The 16,948-nt window shown below is 43.6% G+C and overlaps 1 protein-coding gene across 7 annotated transcripts in view; it reads left to right on the top strand.

Moving 5' to 3' along the window:
- The window catches only part of STAT6 (signal transducer and activator of transcription 6), a 1,449,539-nt gene extending 1,443,817 nt beyond the window's left edge, over positions 1–5,722 (top strand). For 5 of the 7 annotated variants that reach the window (XM_069653563.1, XM_069653561.1, XM_069653559.1 and 2 more), the window contains 2 exons: positions 1,774–1,923; positions 4,442–4,707. In XM_069653563.1, the coding sequence (XP_069509664.1) occupies positions 1,774–1,923; positions 4,442–4,574 (283 nt within the window). In that variant the 3' untranslated portion in view covers positions 4,575–4,707. Of the gene's footprint in view, positions 1–1,773; positions 1,924–4,441 lie in introns of all 7 variants that reach the window. The other 2 variants (XM_069653558.1, XM_069653564.1) reach the window with 2 other exon arrangements.
- Positions 5,723–16,948: the final 11,226 nt, after the last annotated feature.

The following is a 16,948-nucleotide window of genomic DNA, read 5'->3' as shown; positions in this document are numbered from 1 at the left end:
ACCCCCTTGTGCGTTGAAGGGAGGGGTAGCCTGTTCTCTATTCTCTTTTTTCATACATACAATTGCCCTCTAGAACCATACCCCGCCCCGTCAACAAAAAAGAGGGCTATCGCCCCATTATAATTCCTCATTTTCATTATGTAAATAATTTTTAGTTGGATGATGTTTGTCCTTCCTTTTTTCCTTGTAATGGCTTGGATGAAATTTGCCTTAACTTTATTCTTGATTTTACATGATTTTTGATTCTTAGACTTTGGTGTGCAAAGGACAGGGGCCTGATGATTCTGTGTTTGTGGTCAACGGCCCCAAGGAGGGGGATGAAGTACCTATAGGGCCTAATAATGGCCCATGCCCGCTTAGGCTCAACCACCCATTGGGTTGGGGTTATACCCGGAGCCAGGGTCAAGACCATTGGAGTATACCCAGCTCACCCCTCCCTCACAACAATGGATGTCCCCCCCATGCTCCTACTTCTCCTTTTGTGAAGAAATAATTGATTTTACATTTCATTGATGTGGTGGTAAGGGTATATTGCAGACCGTTTCCAAGGGTATCCTTTAAAATGTGTATATTTCTCGTAGGAGTCGATGAGATCAAAACTAACCCATTTCTAAGACTCTTAATTTCCAACCCAGACTCCTTTGGGCAGCATTCAAGTAATTAGATCCAGTGGTAGATCAAGGCGCCTAGGAAATGATTCCTCCAGCTCTGGAGCTCTTAGGTTATCCTGGAGGGTAACACTTTGAAGATGATAGTTCTTCTGCTTAATTATGTCACCCGGGTAGCTACTCAGCCACCGCGCACAGTTTGCAGGCAAGGTTTCCTTATAGTCTCTTTACGAGCACACACGTGCTAATTACTGATAGTCACAGAACCGTGAAAGCATACGTTTTCAAACCTCATGTTTGACGCCAACTTTTTCTAGATAGTTCACAGTTTGTTACACAACATGTTATTCTTGTTAATAGCAAAAGCGCAGTGTAATAGTGCATGGTTTACCCAGGCTGCATCAGTTCAATCGTTCCCGTACTTCCGTGTCAACGATCTTTGCAGGTTGATCATATGAGAAATTATGTTGGTGTTCTTATCGGGGAGCCGCTGAGACGCAGGAAACACAGAAAACACACTTGGAGCTAGCTATTTGTTGAAAACCTCCTTCCACATAGGTTGCAGAAACAGACTTCTGGGCAGTAGAACCGGCAGAAAAAACACTCCTGCACACACTCATTAAATAGGTTTAATTGTGGTAAGCAAGTCAGACAAAGCAAGCCCTTAACTTAGACCTGTGACGTATTAGTAAAGCTCTGGTATATAAAAAGGGAAACTGCAAACAAGCATTAGAACGGAGGCAGTAGCCTAAGCAAGAGAACCAGAGTGGAAGCGGTACAGGAAGAGAAGCCGAGAAACCAATATGCCATCAGAAGTCCTGGGAATCCCATTGGAAGGTGTACGCGGATTGGAGGTTCCCCAGCTGGCAGGCGAGCAGCAAGTGCTGCAGAAAGGCAAAGCTCTGCAGAACAGCCGGTGAGCGCATTGTGAAGCGCCCGGCCATTTGGCTGTCCCCGGGAAATCAAAAGCAGAACGAAGGAGCTGCCAAGACAGGGTAAGTGGCTGGGACACTCACACATTAGTGTAGGGTAAGTTAGGCCTTAATCCATCCTGACATTTTCTTTAATAAAAGGTTGTTCAACTTTGAATCTGTTGTCTGTGTCTCCTTCCATGATGTCAACCTGACACAGTCTAAAATATCTAAAAGCTGTGTTTCTTCTACAGCGGATCGCCTTCACCAGCGTACTCTCCTGCCGGGAGCATGAGCCCCAATACTATACCCTCATTTGCCCAGCAGTACCAGGATCCGCTGATGCAAGTGGATCCCCCTCCGTTCCTGGTATTCAGTGGAAACCCTAACTTAGATGCTTCAAAGTAAGTCTTTTCACCGTGTTGTTAGCACTCTTCTGCACAGCAGTGTCTGCCTGCTTATGCTGCCCACATTTAGCCCAGAAATCCAGTACATGTGCCCAAGTGTTCCCTTTTGTATGGTATGTCGTTAGTCCCCCATACTTGTTTGGTCATGGTATATTTTCATAACCCTGAAAGCAGCCTGCCTTACAACTTCCAAAATCAGTACATTTCCTGTTTTTCCACTGTCGGCTAAGGGTCCTTTTGGGCGCAGTTGAACATACTATATGGCTTCTTTCTATTTTCTTTCTTTATTAACATGTATGAGGGCCTGTCACCCGCTGCGTTTCTCTTTTTGTACAGAAGAGTGATTTTCCTGGAACCTTTGGTGAGGGGGGATTAAAACAACCAGACCATGCAGCCCTTTAAAGAAAAGGTTTTCCATCCATAGACTTTTAGAACCTGTAGTCCTGGGTCTTTATAGACTTTCACTTGGCTTTTCAAGAAAAGCCACAAAAGAGCCTCCCTTGTCCATGTATGGTACCAGAATTATGTAAATCTAGGCCCAGAGAAAACAGGTCTTATTCATCCCGATACAAAAAGTTAAACTGACCGAAATGCTGTTGGTCAGCACTCTTTATGCTGTTAGATATGTCAGCAGCCTTTGACCTAGTTGATCATTCCATTCTGATCACTAGGTTGAAGGAAGTGGCAAAATTCACAGACAGTGCCGCTCAGTGGATCGCCTCCTTTTTGAGCGACAGTGTAGAGTGTTTAGTGGGGAGGTCGGGGCTGTGCCTGCGAACCTAACCTTTGGTGTTCCTCAGGGCGCTTGCGTGCCCCCATGCCTTTATAATATTTTCACGGTGCCACTCTTTGATTTACTGGAGCGGAATGGCATAGCATTTGCTAATCATGCGGATGACACGCAATGTGTCATTCCGCTAACCGGATCATATATAGAGGATGAACGGAATATTAATAAGGTCTATGTTCATATTCAAACTTTGATGCTGCAGAATGGTCTGGCCTTAAACAAGGTAAAGACAGAATTTATGGTGGTGTGCACACAGAATAAGATTATGAAGCTGGGTCCAGAATGCTTCTCTATTGCAGACTGTAAGATTGCCTAAGGTTTTAACTTTCTTTTTAACATAGTATTGGCCTAGAATCTTAACATGAAGGTGCAGGTTTGCAGTCTGGTCTCTTCATCGACCTATTAAATAAAATGACTGGCCCACCCTCGGCCTCTCATTTCTCATAAAAACGCTGAGACCATTGCAAGGGCGATAGTTAGTGCAAAGATCGACTATTGTAGCAGTCTCCTTATAGTTATCCCGAAATCTGAACCTAACCGTCGTCAAGTGATCCAGAATAGCGTGGTCAGGGTTGTTAAATGTCTTAACTGGAGAGATCACGTCGCAGAAGCTAGACCGAGCTTACATTGGCTCACGGTGGCAACAAGAGTACAGTACCAGTTGCTATTAGTTACTCATAAATGTCGCCTGGGACCTATGCCAGAGTACTTGAAGGATCTTCTCCTAATTGAAGAAACCTGTGTGCAACACCAGTAAATCGCTAAAAGGTGACTTCATCAAAGCTGCCCCCAGAGCGAGGAATTCTCTCCCGCCTGACCTAAGGGAAATTAAATCCACCGAAATCTTAAAGAATTTCTTTTTAAACATTTTTATTCTGTTAGCTCTGCCTTTTGTGGGTATTCTTTAATCAACTGTTTAGTTGAGTTAAGCCCTATACCCTGCTCTTTGTCCTAGATGTTGGTGTTTTTTTCCTGTGCGCCCTTAAGCCTTCGGGTCCTTGGCTACGCGTTAGAAATGCAATGCAATGCAAAGTAAAGTAAAACAGTGTTCCCCTCACTGCAAAGTCCTGTTGCCGCCCTCAATCTCATCTTGTCAACCAGAAAAATACATGGGCTTGTCAGCCTCAACCAGCCGAAAATTGTGGTTCTTTCCTGCACCCATCTATCCCAGACAATGTCTTGACTTTCCTTCATGCCCCATACCACTTATTTTAATGGGTGACTGTCGCATAAAGATGGTTTAATTGTACTTTAATCACAAAACAAATGCAGTTTAGAAACAGTGCTGGTAATTATAGCAGTGCATTTCTATCACTTATCCTACCCACTGCCCATTATGTTTTAAAAACTGTTCCATCACATGAAATTTGCTGGTATTTCAGACCATGCTATCAAGGCACATACATGTGTGGCAGTGACTGGCGAGCAGACTCCTACTCCATGCTTCACAGTGTGGCACTGATGATGGAACCCATGGTTCAAATGTGCTAGCGTTCGGTTTCCTTGCTATTTGAATTTCAAAACATGAGCATTTTACATTGTTCATTAAAGCTATATTTGTTACAATTTGTTTCAGTAAATATAGATGCAATGGATGTAAAGAGCATTCTTCATATTTGTTGCACCTCCTAGAGTTATGGTCTCCTTTTGACAGGTGTGTGCTGTGTACGCTATCAGTTAAGCTGCAATAACTTATCTATCTTTCTTCTTCTTTCCTTTTCTCAGTGAGCTGTATCCAACCCTTGAAGATGTTATCAATGACTTGTTTGATATGGAGGAGTTACCGGGAGGCGTGGCACCATGCCTTCATCCACAGAACGTTCCTGAAAATGACTGCAACTTGGAATGGGTGGGATAATCACTTCTTGGCATCACAGGAATTAACGACGGTTCCTGGCGGAAGAGAGGGGTGCTGAAACCCCTAGGGAGAAGAGGACTAAGTAGCCACTCTCACTTTGCACACTGATCTACTATGTTGACCTGTTGGGATTTCACTCTCAATGTCCCGAAGGTCATTTCTGACAGATGGATACCTTGATCCCAAGATAGTTTGTAAGTGGACTCCTTTATTACGGTGTGCTGGATTCCCATGCAGGCCCCGGGGCAAAACCGGAGCAACTTGGAATCATTTGTGCCCGCTGTTGTCTCTTCCCAGAAACTAAGACAATACTAACTTTGTGTCACCTTTCAACACCCCATCTCTGGGCGACAAATAGAGGCCATTTGGCTATCCGAATGCATCCATTACAAATGAGACAATTGTATCTATTCCCATCTGCAGATGCCCAGAGACCTTGCTTGCTACAAAATGGCCTCCATACTAGGAGCTTTTTACTAATGTTTGTAGCAAGAATGAACTCCATTCAATGCACAGAAAAATGTGCAGCATTTCACTGCAACTTTTGACACGTAAAAAGCAGTGCAGTACTGCAGAATTCCATGATGTGTTCTGAATATGCACATACATATTTAATCCCTGAAGGATTATTTGCTGCTGGTACCTGCACATTCCACTGTAGCTAGTAAGCTGTAAAGGATTATGTCATGTTATCTTATGTTATGTTGATTGCTTGTATAGTGCTTTACAGCATTGCCAAGATTGATAACTTTTACTTACTTCTTTTTAAGTTGTAGCCCCTTAATGCAGTACATTTGTTTCTAGTGCTTAGATTCTCTGGTGGTAAGGTCTAGTAAGAGCATTTGTGCCAACCCCGCCTATATTTCACCATGATAAGCAGACTTTACGGATGAGATTTTTTACAAAAATGTAATGTACAGTACTTCACTGTTAATGTTTTATCTTCTGCCTATTTTATAGTGAAAAAGAGATGCCCATTTATCTTGTTTTCAAAATGTTTGTGAACATTTTTCTTGCTACAGTTGTCCTCCATTTTGTGAGCTTCCTTCAAGCACCTTTAAAAGAAGCAACATCAGGGGAGAGGGAGTGCGGTCTACAGAGCTGTTGTAGCTGCATGTGACAGAGTAAACGGATTAATTTTCATTTCATTTGCACCAAGTTTACTTACCTACTGAGTAGTGATACTAGTTATAGTTCGAGTAATAGTATATGTACTACCAGTAGCAGTACTTTTAGTTATTGTAGTATTGGTAGTACTATTACCTGTAATAATAGTGTTACAACTACTGATAACATTAGCAGCACTTTTAATGCTAACAGTAAAAGTAGTTGTAATATTATCAATAGTAGTAATAGCCAAGCGGTATTAGTAGCACAGTTACTACCAGAAGTAGTACTGGTACTACTTTAAGTGCAATGAGTAATAGTGGTAGAAGTTCCCCTACTACTAGTTTTATTAGTAGTACTTCTGCTACTTGTAGTATTTCTACTAGGGTACTTGTAGTAATTCTACTAGAGCTTGTACTTTCCCCTGAGCCGGATGAATGTTGTCCGCAGTTTTTTGGTTCTCTACTCATCAATCTAAAAGATGAACCCCCTGGTGTGCTATGCTATATGTTATCCACACAGCTTCACTTAGTGGCCTCTTCCATTCTAATTCATTAGTAACACCTGCTGCAAACATCTACTAATTATGCCATTCATCCTCTCAACCATGGCATTTGCATCTGGCTGATACACCGAAGTAAATTTTAATTGGAATCCCATGTTAAGAAACACTTGTGTACATGCGCGTTATAAATGCCATATCATATCATGTGTGCACAAAACTGTTTCATCTCGTTAGCTACAGATTGTGGCCCATTGTCGCGAAGTACTATCTCGGGTCTCCCCCAAGCCCCTCTTGAAAATCCTATCAAAAAATTCCACAATCTTATCATAAGTCACCCTATCCACAATTATGACTTCTGGCCTTTTTCGAGCAGTGATTGATAAGCACTACCAAAAATGTACTGCCCTTGCCCAAACAAAGGTATAGCCCAAATGTATCAATTGCCAGACTCTTCCACAGTCCTTGGGTACTGAAAGAGGATACAAATGTCATTAGCTAGTCCTTACACTCTTGTCACTATTCACGCATGACCAACATTCCCTCACAATGCTCTCTGTTTTGGAATCTATTCCCGGGCACCAAAAGCTTTCCCTAACTTTCCTATTCATAATTGGGATCCTAGGATTCCCTGCATGAGCTAGATGGACAATGTGGCCTCTTAATGTCTGTGGAGGAACCAACCGTCAACTCCTCCTTATCCCTAAAGTACCCCTTATGACCTTCATCCAACATACTTTTCTCCAGCCAAATAATTCTGACCCATTCGGAGACTAACCTCATTCTCTCTGTGTACTTCCCAATCAGTCTGGGGTGTGGCACTTAAAGAGCTTACTTGTTCCTTTGTATCACTCCAATAATACAGTCTTCTTCTACTTGGACAATTTCTACTCTGGACATATGGACATAAGCATCCTCAAAAGGAAATCTTTATTTTCCTGGTAAGTATATTAGTACACAATTGTTCTGCAACAACCTCAAAGCCAACCTTACACTCCTTGAAATGGCCATAGACATCCCTTGAACTGTGAGAACCTCTACTAAAGTTGTGTGGTCTGTCCTAATGATAAACTCTTTACCCTAGACATAATGACAGAAATGTTTGGGTCCTCAGTAGCACGCTAAGCGATATCTCTCTCAATATCCAAATAGCATGCTTCAGTGTTTGTAACATCTCATGAGGCAAGAGCTATCACTTTCTTCCTATCTCCTTCTACTTGAGATAACACTGCACCCAAGGTTTTTCAACGGGCAACCACTGTGATTATTGACTTCCTCCCTGGCACAAAACCTCCTAAATACAGGGCCCTCATATGCCCTTCTTTGCCCATTCTACGGCTAGTTGGCAACTCTCACTCCATTGAAACCTTGTTTCCTTTTGCATTCGTTTTCATAAGGGCTATGTAATGTCAGCAAACCCCTTTATAAATGTATTGTAAAATTCAGCCAACCCTAGGAATGAGCATAGTTCCCCCTTGTTCACTGGTGGTGGCACGTCACCCATCTTCCCTTGGTCTATAACCACCCTTGGCAAGTATGTGTCTTAGGTAGTTTCCATCCTCTGCTCAAAACGTGCATTTGTTGTACTTTACAGTTAAACCCTCGTCAGGCAACCTCTTCAACACTGCTTTCAAATGTTCGTCATGTCCCCGTGCCCCACAGCCATATAGGTGAAGACACAGTCTCTTTTGCTGCAGACTGGCTCCCACAGATGCTGGCCTTGGAAGTAGAGGAAGATCCTATATACATAGAAAAATGCTATGGTGCCAACCCTTCTAATTCAAGTCTCTGATTCCCGGGAAAAAGATAGAATCCTAAGGGCTGCTAATGCGGAAGGAACCTTGGAATATCATCAACATAACTTTCTAGTTTTCGCAGACCTGACGCTTGTAACCGAGAAAAGAAGGGACCTAAAATCCCTTGGGAAATCCTTCATCGCACGAGAGGTCAAGGCAGGATTGTTGCGACTGGCTAATCTGAGTTTCTTGGAAGGGCAAGGAAAACATTTTTTGGAATACAGATAGAGTGGCGAGTTATTGAATTCGATCCCAGTTGTGGCGGAAACAGACAGACAAGGGGTGATTAGATATATGTATGTGTGGTGTACTCCTGTTAAAAGTGGGCACTCTGAAGAAAGATGTCTGGAGAGCTTGGTCTTATGAGTATTAGTTATGCCATTTTAGCGTTTAACTATTTCTATTTTTATTTCATTCTTTGTTGTATTTGGTTTATATCAATTGCACAGAAATTTTAAATGAACCTTAATGTACATAAAAATGCATACATTTTCAAACATTTACATATATAAAAGGATAGATGTAAAACATTAAAATCCTCATTAGCTTATCTCATACATCTTTAAAATTCTAATTAATGCAATTATTGATGTCACAGACCCTCCTCCCATGATGTTTAGCCAAATGTTTTCTGTATTTGCTCGTGCCAAATTATACACAAATTTACCAAACAGTAAAATATCTCGAGGCATTTTGGCTGGACAGTACAATAGTAGACGTTTTAAGTCTTCCCTCATATCTTGATTTTTACAAAATCTGCAAAATGACATCAGTCTTGGAAGCATAGTACGCATACACAAGATTTCATTAGTAGCGAACGGTTACATCTAATTTGCATAAACATGTTCTGATATTCCCTGTCTGGGAATTTCATCACATAGGGTTCAGGTTGGCCAGCTCTTTTCTGGATCTCTCCTAAATGTGCATACAATGTTAGACTCCTCACAGAGTCATCTGTGGCTATCCAATCTCCTAGAATCACCAATAACTTAACTTTATTGGGATTATTAACTAGACTCTCCTTCGTCGTATCCAATGCTATTTACTGTCTAGAGCTGTTTTCCACAGTCCCTTATAGGGGACCCATTAGCTATGGCAGGTTCCCTTCCTATATCAGTGTACAACACCGTAGGGGTAGAGCAGGGGAACTTGCAATAAAGGAAAAGCTTTTTCCACATTATTATACTCCTGAATGATTTGAGACCCAACTCTTGATGGATATCAACCAAAGGTGGACATGTTTGCAGGTGATATAGAATCTTCCTCCAGATCACGGCTTTCAAGTTAACTAACTCTACCATTCACTGTTCCAGAAGAACTCCCAAAGCGTAAAGCACCTTTGGGACGACTTTCCTCTTGAGGGTTTGAGTCTCTGGAGCGGAACTGCTGGGGAGTATGTCGATCCAGGATTGAGTCATAGTATATATGTTCGTGAGAGGGCATAAACCAGTAGCTATCTTCCAACATTATAGGGCCAACAGAGCTCTGTGAAGTGGTGTATGAAGAGTAGACTGAATCCCCTACCCCCCCAACTTGTAGAGGACTACCAGCAAAATACCAGTTTTTCATCATTTTAAAATATTACATTATAATGGGGCTTCACATGTTGAGGGCTCTCCCTGTGTTACTGTTTGCATGTCAAAATGCAATAAAAAAACAACAACAATGGTTTCTTCTCACTGGAAGTTAGTTCTATAGAGTCAGTGGTGTTAATATAGTTTCCCCAGTGTTTCCTCCAACTGGTCCAGGGAATGGAATGGTCACCATGCACGTCAAGTAAGGGCTGCAGCGGATAAGTAGTTCTATTTAGCATTTTAATAATCTCTTAACGGTTTTGTTTCCGTTATTTCTGTGTTTATGAAGAATAGTCACTGCACTACACTTCTCAATTAGCATCTGCGCTTATTGTTCTACATATCCCTTTAGTCTTGCCGGTTATGTGCTTCCTGGTGAGGGCTCGGCCTTCATTGATTTAAATTCAACCTGCACCTTTTACATCTTTGAGTGCTTTCATCAATGATTCTCTGACACGCCTATGTGCTTTCGGTCCTCTTGCAACAAGTATGCATGTGGTAATGCAGCCTGTTATGGGTCACATGCCATCTGTTAAGAGTGCGAGTTGTGCGCCGCACACCTGGATCCATGAACCTTTTATTTTGTGTGTGCCTTATTTGCAAGCGACACACCTTGATTTAGATTTTCGGCTCCCATTTCCTTTAGCGTGTGACCGTCGGTTTGTGTTCTGGCGCTTCTTCGAATTCTCTCCCCGTCACTCAGCATCCCAGAAGCTGGCAGGGTGAGTAGGGCATCCCATCCTCCTCACCAGTTAAAGCGACGGCTACACATGGCTTAGCAAGTATTATCTGCTTTATTAGTATCTGATACAAATAGCCAGCTAATGCCTTCTGGATCTATGTCCTCGCTGCCCTGCCCGTAACTGCGCCGACGGAAATGCCGATTCCAATTATGGCCCGGCGCAGTGATCAGATAGATCACTTTTCCCCCACAATACCCCAACCCCCACATCATTAACCATTTCCACAGTGCATTTGTGTGTATGCCACGGACTCCCTTGTACCCCTACTGCGTCAGTTCCTCCCACTTACGTGGGGCGGTGCTGGCTCCACAGGGTCCATCTTTTTTATTTCCTTTTTTCTTTTTCCTGTCCCCCGCTTACCGTAATGGTAAGTAGGGGACAATCCCGCAATGCCCGACTCTATTACTGCGACCTAGGAGAGCGAGGGACACCCCTGCATCCCCCGCTCCACTTGGGAGCAGTAATGGGAGTCAGCATTTTAGAGTCGCAGTTTTTGTATGTTTCCCTTCTTCCTCCACCAGCTCCGGTCCAACCGTCCTATGGGATCCCCTGGGTCATCCAGAACCTGGAACCTATAGCATTCCATGCAGCCGCTGATATCACAGTACTAACGTTACCAGTAGTAGTATTAGTTCTGCCACTACTGCTGCTCTTACTACATCATGTAAAAGTGCTGCTATTATTGCTAGTACTGATAGTAGTTCTTATGTTAGTAGTAGTGCTAGTTGTACTCCTATTGTTACTGAAAGGACTGGTAGTAGCAATATTATTACTGGTAGTGCTACTACCGCTCAGAGTAATGGTACTACTCTTCATAAAATTACTAATAATAGCAGCACCTCTGCTACTATTGGTGGGACAGGACTAATATTTAAGTAAACACCTTAGTGTACAGATTTTAAAAATGCAACCTTTAACTTTACCCTTTTTGCTATAAAGGATTTGTAGACGGTATTTGCTCTCTTCTTCTGATGTCACTTCCTGTTTAAGTTCTTGGAAGCTGGTCACAAAATAAAGGACAACCTTAGTAAGAAATGTGTGTGCGCACCCAGCCATTGCAACACATTCTGAACATATCCGTGAATGTTGCACATATCTATTTTAATTTAAAAATCTCAAACCATCACGACTTCAGTACTGCTGTGAAGGCTCCGACTGGTCTACAAGGGAATAGGCCAATGCCCGAAGTGCAGGTCCAACATAATATCATGGGACAGTTTTTGGGTAAAAGTAGTCCAGTTTGATCAGTTGCTTCATTTTGTAGCAAATAGTTTTCGCCAGTATTACTGAACAAACATGCTTTGAAAAGCAGAATTTGCAAAACATTTTACCTAAAAACTTCCCCTTCGATTCTTTTTAAACAGTTGGTCACAAAAGGAATCGACATTTGGGATTGGGGCCAATTTTCACTGGTGCTTGATTCAATTGTATGCCCCAGTTTGACCCTGCTGTGCAATAATGTTCTTCTTCAAAGGCCCCAACAAGTAGCCAGTGGTGTGTAACAAATATAGAGCACGGGTGACCAAGTGGCTGCATGACACATCTCGGGCAATGCAACTCCCCACATCTCAACCTGAGAGGAGCCCACCCATCTGGTGATCTTCCCCTGGATCACTTGGGGTAAAGCCACTGCTTTCTGTTCATAAGCAACCGCAAATCTTTGCTGAATCCACCTACCAAGGGTAACCATGAATGACTTCTTCACTTTGCGGGCTGGACCAAACACTATAATATCAGAGCTGAGCCCTAGATGGGGCCATTGTGGATATATACGCCAGGGTAACCCACCCTACATCCAAAAGATGGTCTGAGGAGCTGCAATCATCCAGACTCCGAAAGGTATAAAGGATCGATTCCTATGATAAGTGGAATGAAGCGATGACCATAGAGACAAAGGCCAGAGGACGGCACATGACTGTCCCCGGATCCCCCAGATGTCAGTCAGACGTAATTGTCACCAGAAGCAGTACCTTAACCGACAAAATTCCACTCAACCTCCACTAGTGGCTCAAAAGATGGACTCTGTAGACGAGACACTAGGGCAAGGTCCCAATCGACACTAAGGTGCTGAGAGGTGGGTGAGAAGAAGACAACTGTGAAGAAGCTGAGCAGTGTAGCATTCCCCTCTCCCTGCCCCCCCAGACATCCTGAAGAAATTCAAGAATACCCAGAGGGTTACAAGATGGAAAATGCCAATCTTTCTTAAGCACCATGCCAAAAATACCATCCCCTGTGATTGAGAGTAGCCAGGTTTCTTGTTTATTGAATAACTAGGACCACATCAGACATGTCTCTCCTAATCTAATTAAATCCCCCCTCTCAGTAGCCATGCTGATTGATTCTGAAAGATGGCTGGGGGCCTAGCAGCCTGTGCAGGGTAGGCAGAGAAGTTGGGAACAACTTGACAGCGACCCCGGCCAGAAGAATCAAACTGGGGACAATGTTTTCCTGCAGCACTGTAGGGCCCTCAACAAGATCAGAGCCCTCTCCCTCTGGTTTTAAGGACCTGGTGAAGCAAACGAATAAGAGACCCAGAGTCCAGCTATTCAAAAGTGCACCCAACACCCATGCATGAGGGTCTCTGCTGTTTGATAAGAGAAGAAGTTGTTTGTCCCCCTCAATGCAAAAGGTTCCAGCCATCCGCTGCCAAAATCTGCCATCAGGTGAGTGAACAAATCCCTTGTTGGGGACTAGTAAAAGAGTAAGACCCTGCTGAGAAAGTCTGTCTCCACCTTCATCTCCCCCAGAATGTAGGCCATCGAAAGCAAGATCAGGTGGACCTCCACCCACGCACCCGGCTGATAAGCCATCTCTGCCAAGTAGCCTGAACTTGTGCCCCCTCCCCTCTCGCTCTGTTCATGACATTGCCACCTGATGGTCATAACAAGACTGAAGAGGGAAGCGGGTGATGGACAAATGACTTCAGCGCTGTCAGTTGAAGCTAAGGTTCTTGTCCTCTGGGGACCACAGAGATTGCACAAACGGGGGATCCAAAGTAGTGTATCGCCCCAACGTGCTCATATCTTTTGTAGCCACCAGGGCAGGGGGTGAGCATAGAGAAATCTCTTATAATACATTTATGTCTTCCAGCTACAACCACAAGACCATCGGTAGTGGGAGAGCAAGTGGGAATCCATTCCGGTAAGATTGAGGATCATGGAGAAAGTAGGCCTATGAGGTGAAAACAAGCTTGGTTAACATGAAAACTGCAAAGACTACTTCCCTTAGTACAGGAAGCCAAAGATGTCCTGGTAGCCAGCAAACATCCCAGACACTGCATGACCCTCAGAGGAGGAAGGAATGGTGGCCTTGCTCAGCATCGGATTGCAATTGTGATTTTCTTAAATTTGGGACGGGACAACCTGAATTACCCTCCAAGTCTGGAATTGAAAGAGCTTCCGGAAGGAAGCATGACCTAACCCATCATCCAAGCAGGGATGAACATGAATCTCTCTGTGTGCATCAGTCCTATCAGAGTGTCCATGAATTTCATAAATACCCAAAGATCTGTTTACAATCCAAAGGTGGGAGAGAGCCCTGAATTGGAAGTATTGATAGCCCTCTGTGAACTGAAGGAACCTGTGGTGGCAGGGATCAATATAGATGTCTCTGAAATTAGTAATTCCGTACTGTGGAGGGTATAGCAAACATTTGAAAAGTGATTTTCATTCGAAATGTGTTTAAGCGTTTAATGCTCAAAATAGGTTTTTGTGTTTTTGTACTGAAAATGTTGAGTACAGCTGCCCCCCTCTCCTCCCCCTCCTCTGAAAGTGGACGGCTCCCCCCTCATTTATGCCAGCCAACATTAACTTCACCTTTGTGGGATTCTTTGGGATTGGGGTTGCCATAAACATGCTTTGGGGGGCCCCCTGAAAACTTGGTCTCGTATACCTTGATAACAATATTCTGGCTCTCCAGTCTGAAATGTAGAGTCTTTGCATTGAAACATAAACCAATAACCTGGTTCCTACTGGCCTGCATAACTTGGAGATAGCGGGACAGTCCGAATCGTTGCTTTCTAAGCCTTGAGAAAGAGGGTGGCAGCTAATGCTTGGGAATTGAAATTAAATGAAACCCCATTACCCATGCATTTACCCTGGGATAGGGCTGCTGGATGAAGATCAGAGGTATCCACCGCCAGGCTGACCTGCAAGAGTGTGCTCTGAATTTCACCCTTAATTTGCCATGTTCGGAATCCTGCTTCTACATTTCCTTCAACTGTGTGGCAAAACAAATTCTGTACTAGAAAGGGGAGTTTTAAAAGGAAATCTTTCTGTGCAGTCTCATAACCCCACATCCAATATCACTGCCTAGCACCCACATTGGGGTAACATGGAATAGATGGTGATTTTATGATGGCATACGCAACATCAGACACGGATTAGGCATTATAAGCAAAAGTTATGAACAATTAGAGCAATTCTTCAGAGTGGGTCATAGCGATTTGAGGTCTTGCAGTAAAGCTTGTGATGCTTAGGTGGGATAGATGAAGGCCCTCACTGCAAAGTAAGACTAAAGTAGCCTCAACCCTTCTATCAATAGCATCCTCCAAAGCCATCACAGTTGTCCCTGCCATGCTTGGACAGAGTGAATCAACTTTTGAAGGCCACCAAGTCCTCTTCTCCTCATGGATTGTGTTCATGAAATTTAGAAACCAGAGGACATTAGTGCGGTCCATTTGAAAGTTGCTCTTCTTCTGTCTGTCCCATTAGAGGAAGGCCACAGGTTGCAGGAAATTGACACTGTTTGATCTTGCCAGATCTTGATGGGGTTTCAACGTCTGCAAAAGTCTACCCCCTCACTGACCTTAGTCTCGCCCAGAGAACACTGCAAAATCATCCGCTCTGGCTCTTCCGGTTAATCTAGAGGCACCTGGCTGGGGGAGCCTCAATTTAGTGCTAGAGCAGCTGTTGCTGATCTCAACAAGTTTTTCAAATAGCATTTCAATCTGAACGAGCGCCATGGGTATCAGGATTGAACCCTACGGCCTAGTCAAAGTGTGAGGTCCTTCCCCCGTCTGTAATGTTAGTAACATCCTCGGGAGACATAGGAATAGTTATTAGTGACCTTGTGTCAAGAAGAGGCTTCTGGCTTGGTAAAGGTGTCCCTGGGGCTGGCCTTGAGCTGGCCCCATTTCTAGACTCTTTCCCACCACTAATGTGATAATCTGAGGGAGCGTGTGCTATGCTTTTCATGGTGCCTCTGTGACCTGCACCTGCCCCATCCGAGCAGGTTCTGCGTTCCATCTCTCAGATCTAAGAGGAGAGGGCACAGAACAGGAAACCCAATCAAAGTCCTGAAAAAGCCACCCTTTTCCTGGTCGCAGAGTGGCATAGATTCGCCATGCAGCACACAGTACATTATGTGGTACACTTGGCTTTGCCCATGAATGAGGGATGTAGTACATGCCACCATAATCCTGCGGGTTGTGGCACTGTAAATAGGTGTAAATAAAACCACTCAATTTAACAGGTATGCAAGGAGGAAATGAGGAGTCACCCTCTCATGATTCAGTTTGGAAAAGCATGCATATTGCATGAACACTTTCTCAAAAACATTGCAATGACCTCATTTTCCCGCACATGTCTCCCGTTGTCTCCAAATACCGGCAATCGATTAAAACGTTTTAAAAGCGAAACACAGTCTGGTTTGAGCTCTGTGTAAATCGTCCCTAGCATTCTTTCCCAGAATTTTACAAACTTTGGCTGCCTGAACACAACTACACTTTTCTTCAAGAATATGTATGCCTGTGAGCTCATTTCTTCCGTTTCGTCTTATTTTCATTTTTCATTGGGGTGGTATTTGTGCATGCAGGAAGTGAGCCCAGTCAGTTTTTGTATAGTTCATTATATTGTACGACACACTTCACGTTGCTTTTTTCGAGTAAGACTGTAAAAAATCATGTGCATATTAACCTCAATAAAATCCGAGCACAGCCCTCCTTAAAGGGGCCATTACTGATAGAGCGAGCATGAGCTGTATATTTTGTTGTGATTTATGTTCTTTATACAGTTTCATTTGTTGAAGAGATTTGAGCACGGAAGTTGGAACCTGGCCCATTTTCATCCTGCTTTTGGTAGGAGGTAAGTCACCCTTTTTCCCTTTCACCCACTCCCCCCTCCCTCTTCTGAGACGTTATATGACTGCGTTTTTCTTGTTTGGGCTGAAAACCGAAACTATTGCATTTTAGTACAGCTAGGGAGAAATGGGGAGGGACACACAACTGTAGGTGGTGTTTGGTTATTTACACAACAATAATCAGGGATAAAAGCACTTTATACACCTTTACCGGGTAAAGGTTCCACTGTTAGATACTCGATCAAATAGTATATCACACAAGAACAGGTGTAGAGCACACACAAGTGCGTGCATGAGTTTTTCATACGAACAACAAATGAGTCCGCTAACACTGTGCCTATTCAGAAGCACACCCTATTGTAAATATAAGGATCTTGGACCTCATTACGAGTCTGGCGGTAACCTGCTGGTTTTTCTGGCTCGGTTACCGCCAGACTCGTATTACCATTCTGCCTCTGTGATTCCCGGAATTACCGGGGCATTACAACCCCGGTGACCCGGGAATTCCGCAGGCGGAATTCGATAAATCCCCATTCCCATTGAGTCCCAATGGGAATGGGGACCATGGAAACAC

Source organism: Ambystoma mexicanum, chromosome 3q (assembly GCF_040938575.1).
Source record: "Ambystoma mexicanum isolate Mex_15411 chromosome 3q, UKY_AmexF1_1, whole genome shotgun sequence".
Taxonomy (NCBI): domain Eukaryota; kingdom Metazoa; phylum Chordata; class Amphibia; order Caudata; family Ambystomatidae; genus Ambystoma; species Ambystoma mexicanum.
This window is presented reverse-complemented; position numbering and strand designations above follow the sequence as displayed.